Consider the following 7,613-nt stretch of genomic DNA (forward strand, 5'->3'; position numbering starts at 1 on the left):
CACCACGTGACCACACGCCCGGCCCTGCGCGGCGCGGTTGCCAGTCCAGAACTTTGGCAACGCCGGAACTGCAAGCACTGAGGATTGTGGTTGTTGTAGTCCCTCGCTTCGGAAGAGGCTCCGGCGTCCTTAGTACCTCGACCTCTGGCCGGTTACTCTCACGTTTCTCCAAACCGCTCCTCCTGAGCCCTGACAGCACCACTTGGGCTCACCAGCCCTGCTTCTTTACACCGGGGTCTCCTCGCGGGCCTCTCTAACTTAGCTTTCAAGCCAGTGCTGATTCCATGGGCCTCTTCCCTTTCTGTCCTCTCCAGTTCAGTGGGGGTGTCTTGCTCTTCCTAACTTTGCTCAAGCAAGCTTCTTCGTGTTCATCCCCTTGCCCAGCTAACACCTATTGGTCCCCAGAAGGCACTCTTCCAGGAAGCCTTCCCTAACCCAGAGGCAGGGTGATGAGCCTGCTCTGGGCTCCCCTGCTGTCCTGGTGATACTTATGAAGCTTACCATCATGTCACTCTTTGGTTTAAAATACCATTTCAGGGGTGCCTGGGAGGCTCAGTCAGTTAAGCATCTGCCTTGGCTCAGGTCATAATCCTGGGGTCCTAGGATAGAGCCCTGCATCAGGCTCCCTGCTCAGTGGGAGCCTGCTTCTCCCTCTCCCTCTGCCGCTCCCCCTGCTTGTGCTCTCAAATAAATAAAATCTTTAATAAAAACAAAATAAAATGCCATTTCACTCAATAAACATCACAGTCCTAATAATGGCCTACTACTATACTAGGCTTCTCCTGATACAGCTTCCCATGCCCCTTACCTGATCTCATCTAATACTCCCCCACTAACTGCACTAGCCTCCTTGCTATTCCTTGGACATACCAGCCATACCCCCACTACAACACCCTTGCATTTGTTCCCTCTGCTTCTACTTATCCATGTGGCTCACTCCATAACCTCCTTTGTCTTTGCTCACCTTCAAAAGGCCTTCCCTAATCATCTTGTTTAATATCGCAATCCACTGTCCTTTACACTCCTTTCCAGCTTTATAGTCCTCCATAGTACTTACTTATCACCATTTGACATACTAAGTATCTTATTTTGTCCATCTCTTCCCCCAGCCCCCATAAGAACGTAAGCACCATGAAAGGGTTTCTGTTGAGCTTACTGTATTCCCAGTGCCTGGTACACAGTGGGTGCTCCATATATATTTGTAAAATACATAATTGCTGCCCATTTTGTCTGCTGCCAGTCACTTTACAGATCTGCCTCTACCAGTAGACTGGGCACCCCCGAGATCAAGGACCACATCTCCCTGTTTACCTGCTTATTCAACACTTTGGACAGTGCCAGTAGGCCAAGATTCTCTGCAAACCTGGTAATGAAGAAGTGCCCCCAGGGGCTTCCCTCCTCACAGAAAGTAGTTTCACTGTCTTGTAATTGCTTATTTAACTGCCTCTCTTCCTAACTACACTGTGAGGACAGGAAGCCAGTTAAATACAATTCAGAACTCCACTCAGGACCTGTAGTGTTTGATGAATATAAAGAAACAGAAGGAGAAAAAGTAGTTTATTCAAGTGTCTGTGATCTCCCTGAGAAACAAAATTAGAATCAGTACAGACCAGCACTGTCCAACAGAACTTTCTGCAATAATGGAAATGTCCTATAGCTGCACTGTCCCCTCATATGGCTAGACGACCACTGAAATGTGACTAGTGTGACTGAGAAACTGAGTTTTTATTTTTAAAGTTTACTTTTTTAGTAATCTATACACCCATCATGAGGTTTGAACTCATGACCCCGAGATCAAGAGTTGCACGCTTTTCTAGCTGAGCCAGCCAGGCACTCTGAGAAACTGAGTTTTTAATTTTAACTAATTTAAATTCATGTTTAATAGCCATATATGTCTAGTGGTTACTTTACTGGACAACACAGGTGTAGACCAGTGGTTCTCAACTAGGGGCAGCTTTGCCCCCACAGGAGACATTTGTCAATGTCTGGAGGCATTTTCGGTTATCACCAAAATATGGGGAGGGGTATGTTGGGGGCATCTAGTGGGCAGAAGCCAGAGACAGTGCTAAACATACTACAGCGCACAGAACAGCCCCTCACAGCAAAGATTTATCTGGCCCAAAACATCAACAGTACCAAAGTTAGGAAACCCTGGTCTATATCTAGAACCTTTGACAAGGGTAAACCCTCAACTGCACATCAGAAACTGGGACTGGCCAGAAACTTGTGGGCCCCCAGATGGGCCCACAAGACTTTAGGAAAGCCCCAAATAAGTCCCATCAGTCCAACAGGTATTTATTAAGCCACTATATGCTAAGCCTTGTGCCAGGGCCAGGACAGGGACAGAGCAGGATTCCCTTCCTCAATGAGGGGCTGTCTGCTCTTCCCTGCATCCAGGCTCCTTCAAGGATCCTAGCAGAGGAGTGAGGTTGATGCAGGGAGGTTTTTGCAGCAATTCTTAAGTCCATCTGTGTCTCTGGCCCCACACGGTATCAGCTGCTTCCCTCATTCTCGTAGGCGATGGCAATCCCTCGTCTTCCACTCACAGCTCCTGTCACCGGTGTCTGACCCAGACGGGGCTCCAGACCCTGCCAGCTCCGGGAACTAAGGAACAAGGCTGCAGAGAGAGGGGACTGAGGCCAAGTGGGCCGAATCTGGGGAAAGAGTTCAGCTGGGAGCAGAGACTTGGCACACTTACCTGCAGGGCTGCTCTCAGCCAGCTCTAGCTGGGGCCGCAAGGTCAGGGCCAAACACCCAGGATCATCTGAGGGCTTCCACGCAGGTGGGGGTCGGAGTTCCCCAGTAATAAGTGACACAGCTGGGGTGTCCCACAGTTCCGAGTCAGGTGGTGGGAGGGGCACGTGGAAGGGAGAGCCTAGGAGGGAGAAAGAGGATCCATACTGGCCCAATTCCATGCCCCTGAGTTTCCAGCTCAGGCAGTACCCCAGCACTCACCAGGCAATAAATCCGCATAATGTGTGAGGTGGGGAGCCAGGCCTGAAGGTGGCCAGGCAGGGTTGCAGGCAGCTTCCAGCTCACATGGTGCCAATACAGGCCGGAAGAAGCCACCAGAAGGCTGTGGAGCTAGAGCACCAAGAGGGCAGGCCAAGAGCACAAAGACATCCACCTCAGGGAAGTTGGCGAGCTTGGGAGGTGTGGGCCGCCCCAGGGCCAACACATAGCTACGCTTGCCTGCAGCCTGAGCCAGGTTCCGCAAGTGTGCCAGTGCCTCACGGTGTCGGGCCACACCCAGTGTCCCTGCCAACAGCCCTACCACACGGGCATCTCTGGCCCTCTCTACCAGATAGTGTCTACGTGCCCTTAGCCGCCCAGCCCGGACACCTTCATCCTGAGTCCGCCCTGTATCCGGACAGCAGGTGAAGAAGGGCTGCCCTGGTGCCCAGCCCAAGAGCAGCCGGCTCAGGTCTGGGTCAAGGTCAAGGTCAGCACTGGCTTCAGAGCCCCCCACATAGAAGGCACCATATTCTTCCAGACACCTCCCTGGAGCCAGGGGAAAGCGGCGCCCAAAACGCTCCAGGGGCTCAGGCTCCGGCCTACAGGAGCCCACTGGCAATGGAAGAGCTGGGCTGGAGACAAGCAGGTCCGGGTACTGCGGGCGCAGAAGAGTGGCCAAGGCCTCTGGAAGAAGGAAGTGATGTCAGAGTTGGGGTCTACCAAAGCAGGAACCCCTTCACCCCAGGAGACTGAATATGACCCAAAAGCAAAGACGGGATTAAGCCCATATCAAGAGCTCTATGGGAGTGTACTGAAATGGGAATATCAAGGCATAAAATAGTTGGTCTACCCTTCTTGCATGCCCAGGCAAAAACCCTCACCCAAGGCGTGGGCACAGCCCGGCTCACTTAGCAGCACCACAGGCACTTTGGGGTCTGGGTTCTGGGCCTCAAAGGCCTTGACGCAGAGCTCCAAGTGCACAGAACGTTGACCAAGGACGAAGGCCACAGGCAGTGGGCGGGCTGGAGGGCTTAAGCAGGCAGGGCCAAAATGAACAAGGGCCTGAGCTCCAGCTTGCTCAGCACCCAGTACATCCACACAGCAGCTGCAGGGGAGATACCATTAATAAGAAGAGTTCTCATCAGGAAAACAGTTTCTGTGCTTCATGGGAAATGTGAAGCCTGAAATGTGGTCAGTGAAATAAATGATGTTATAAAAGAAGACACTGTCATTCTGAGGAGCAAGTATCAGAAGAGGAGGCATCATCATCAAGGAAAAACACAGCCACTGGGGGCAGACACTGTCATAGAAGGACAACACCAAGAACCTTGGATCACTAGACCTACTCCCCACCCCCTACCCCCGCCCCCAATCCTCAAGCTCAAATTCATACCTTCCATAGGCCGTGTCTCCCAGAATGAACATCTTCGACCCTGTGGTCCCCTCCAGTCGTGCAGCCACGGCCCCAGCATCTCCCAATAGCTGGTCAGGGAACTGCAAGGCCACCTGTAAGTATAAGCCAGAGAGTCAGGAACAGCCTCTCTCCTCCACCCTCTTCCTCTTCAAGGAAAACCTTCCAGGAGTCCCTATCTAACCTTCAAAGCCCCTCCTCCCAGAGGAGCAACTCCCCCCGTCCACCCCCACCCCCCCCATCCTCACAAAATTACCCCAACATCCCGATCTTCTGGGCGACCTATCCCGAAGTGAGCCACCCCACCCTAACCTGCCCTCACCCGCCGACACCCCAGGTCGCGGACAAATCCAGCGACTCGCTCCAGCTCGTAGACGCGGTCCAGGTCTTCCGGAGGAGTGAGCAGCCCCGCGGCACCCGCCTCTCGCTGCAGCGCTGCCTCAGCGGGGCTGCTGAACGTAGACTCCATGAGGCACCGCTTGGGTGGCGGGAAGCAGCGGGGACCTCCCTCGGTCAGCCTCAGGCCCCGCGTCCTCAAAAGCAGCCCTCAATAAATCAAAGTCACTTAGTGAGAGCGGCGGGGCTGGGAAGTCAGTGCGCAGCCCTCGGATCCTCCCTCCACGAACCCAAACTCGCGTTTCTCTGCTACACCACTACACACGGGCCGGGGGGGGATTACTTCCGGGTTTTGGGGGCGGGGCTGGCAGTAGTTTTGCCAATCTTAAACTAGCACTGCTCCCGCCTTCCAATCCTCGCCAGGCCTCCCTCAGAGAGCCAATGATCTGCCTCAGAGCAAGTCAATCGGGAGTCCCTCAGGGGAAGGCGCGAAGCCTTGTGGGTGTTGTAGTTCCCCTGGCCCTCTTCTCCAGCCGCTAGTTTTCCGGTTCAGCCCGCCAATCGCGCTCAGAAAAAGTGACCCACCCTCAACCCCCGTGCCTGGCTGGCTGTCAGGAGAGCACGTGACTCTTGATCGCAACGTTGTGAGTTGGAGCCCCACGTTAGGGGTAGAGAGTAAATAAATAAACTTAAAAAAAAAAAGCGACCCCCTGAAGATACTCGTTTGAGCAGCTCCCATCGTGGTACACTGTTAAGCACTTCATTGCACTCTATCACCTAGGAGGTAGCATTGCATAATTTTCAATTCAGGTGTCAAACTGCCTGGGTTTGGATATTGTGCTCTGCCACTGCTACTTAACCTCTCTGTGGCTGTTTCTTCATCTGAAGGTGGGGGTTGTAACAAGAGCATTCCTAACAGGATTGTTGGATCAAATTGATTTAGATATAAAACTTTACAGAGTAGTCCTTTGCATATCATATATACTGAAAGCATTCGCTGTTATCCTCACAGCAGTCTGTTAATCACGTAAATATTGAGCACTTACTGTTCACCAGGTACTACATTCTTAACGTTAACAGTCTTTGGAGTAAGACTTGTCCCAAGAGCGCCTGGCTTGCTCAGTTGGCAGAGCGTGGGACTCTTGATCTCAGGGTTGTGAGTTTGAGGCCCACAGTGGGTATAGAGATTACTTAAAAAAATAATTGTCCCATTTTACAGGTGAGGACATTGAGGTCCTAGTAAGACACAGCAAATCAGTGGCACAATCAATAACAAACCCAGATTTGACTTTAGAAACTAGGCTTTAGGGGGTGCCTGGGTGGCTCAGTCATTAAGCGTCTGCCTTCGGCTCGGGTCATGATCCCAGGGTCCTGGGATCGAGCCCCGCATCAGGCTCCCTGCTCCGCGGGAAGCCTGCTTCTCCCTCTCCCACTCCCCCTGCTTGTGTTCCCTCTCTCGCTGTGTCTCTCTCAGTCAAATAAATAAATAAAATATTTTTTTTAAAAAAGGAAACTAGGCTTTAGCTCCCTCATTTTCCTAGCTTATATATGCTACATTTGATCATGGGGGATGGGGAAGAAGGCACTTGGATACCATGTAGTAGGAGAAAAGGACTAAAAGAAACATCTCCGCATACTTCAGGAGAAGTGAGAAATCAAGAGTAAGTGAGAATGGGACTGAAGAAAAGCCTCGGGATGGCATATGAAACAGGGACTCCTGCTGGCTGGCATGGAAAGAGAATGAACGGGGATGTACCTCCATTCTTGTGCAAAGATGGGGAAAGAACAGGGGAAGGAATGAGACAAACGTGGGAGTAACCAGCTCTATCACCTCCAAGGAGACACAAAGTTCAGGAATGGAAACGGGGAGATCTGAGCCCTGCTCTTCAGAGCTTACTGAGGAGAAGGCTGGGGTGTCCAAGAGGCAGCATCTGTGGAGCTATGGCTGAGGAGACAGAAAGGGAGGGAACCTTGCTAAGGGGGAAGAGCAACAGCCACCCAGGAGCTGTCCCTGGTCCTGACTGAGCCCTGATCATCAACAGCAGGTCAGGTACCACAGAGGTGGGGAGCTCTGGGTATGAAGACAGCTCTAGGTCTTGCATTCCTCTTCCTCTGGGGGCTGCCACGCTTCCTCCCACACATGCTCAGCCCCACTTTCTATACCTTTCCATGTGCAAGTTTGGCCTCCATAACCCCACATAAGAAACTTATCCTGGGACTTAAAATCACTCTCCATTTCTTCCCTCCAAGCCGGACCCTGCCCCACCTCACTTTCAGCCAAAGGCCCCAAGTCCTCTATCTAGGAAACCTTCCATTTCCATCAGAAATGAAAGTTCTGGGATCCCTGGGTGGCTCAGTCATTAAGCGTCTGCCCTCAGTTCAGGTCATTATCCCAGGGTCCTGGAATCAAGTCCCGCATCAGGCTCCTTGCTCAGTGGGAAGCCTGCCTCTCCCTCTGCCTGCCGTTCCCCCCGCTTGTGCGCTCTCTCTCTGACAAATAAATAAATAAAATCTTAAAAAAGAAAGAAAGAAAGAAAGAAATGGAAGTTCCTCCATGCAGCCTTCCCTCACTGGTCCCATTCTCCCAGCTTAACATGGCGGCTATGGACTAGATCAGCCTTTGTTCAGAGAGTACAAGGCAGAACTAGGGGGCTAGTACTCAGCATTGTTGATTTAATAAATGTATGCATGCATGAATGCTGGGACTAATTTAATGGGGGGGGGAGGTTGCTGATACTACTGCAGTCTCACTCCAACCCACAGGAAATGGCAGTATTATGAACGGTTCCAGCCTAGGAGGCTTGGCTACAATGGACCCCTTCTACCCTAGGAGCTAGAAGTTGGCCCCAAAACTCCCTACTAAGGCCTGGATCCAAACATCCTCCCACCCTTCCCCCAGGCCTTCGCCCAG

At 52.0% G+C, this 7,613-nt stretch overlaps 1 protein-coding gene across 3 annotated transcripts; it reads right to left on the reverse strand.

The window, feature by feature from the left end:
- Positions 1 to 1,540: 1,540 nt before the first annotated feature.
- DPH2 (diphthamide biosynthesis 2) lies at positions 1,541 to 5,031 on the reverse strand. Of its 3 annotated transcripts, XM_035018774.1 has the most exons (6): positions 4,689 to 5,031; positions 4,349 to 4,461; positions 3,837 to 4,060; positions 2,956 to 3,639; positions 2,699 to 2,875; positions 1,541 to 2,617 (listed from the first exon to the last, which is right to left on the reverse strand). In XM_035018774.1, the coding sequence occupies exons 1-6, from the start codon at positions 4,833 to 4,835 to the stop codon at positions 2,493 to 2,495; spliced, it is 1,470 nt and encodes a 489-aa protein (XP_034874665.1). In that variant the 5' UTR covers positions 4,836 to 5,031; the 3' UTR covers positions 1,541 to 2,492. The 3 variants fall into 3 exon arrangements, with proteins under 3 accessions (XP_034874665.1, XP_034874666.1, XP_034874663.1); XM_035018775.1 differs by lacking the exon at positions 3,837 to 4,060; XM_035018772.1 differs by having other exon boundaries at positions 1,541 to 2,875.
- Positions 5,032 to 7,613: the final 2,582 nt, after the last annotated feature.

This window comes from Mirounga leonina, unplaced genomic scaffold (assembly GCF_011800145.1).
Source record: "Mirounga leonina isolate KUSES-001 unplaced genomic scaffold, KU_Mleo_1.0 Mir_173, whole genome shotgun sequence".
NCBI lineage: Eukaryota > Metazoa > Chordata > Mammalia > Carnivora > Phocidae > Mirounga > Mirounga leonina.

What these genes read in the sequence shown, in the direction of transcription:
- DPH2 (XM_035018772.1), bottom strand. Translation starts at nt 4,835, where the DNA reads ATGGAGTCTACGTTCAGCAGCCCCGCTGAGGCAGCGCTGCAGCGAGAG. An exon ending in GCGACCTGGGGTGTCGGCGG is followed by an intron (nt 4,462 to 4,688) that starts GTGAGGGCAGGT and finishes TTATACTTACAG; the next exon opens with GTGGCCTTGCAGTTCCCTGA. An exon ending in TTATGCGGATTTATTGCCTG is followed by an intron (nt 2,876 to 2,955) that starts GTGAGTGCTGGG and finishes TCTCCCTCCTAG; the next exon opens with GCTCTCCCTTCCACGTGCCC.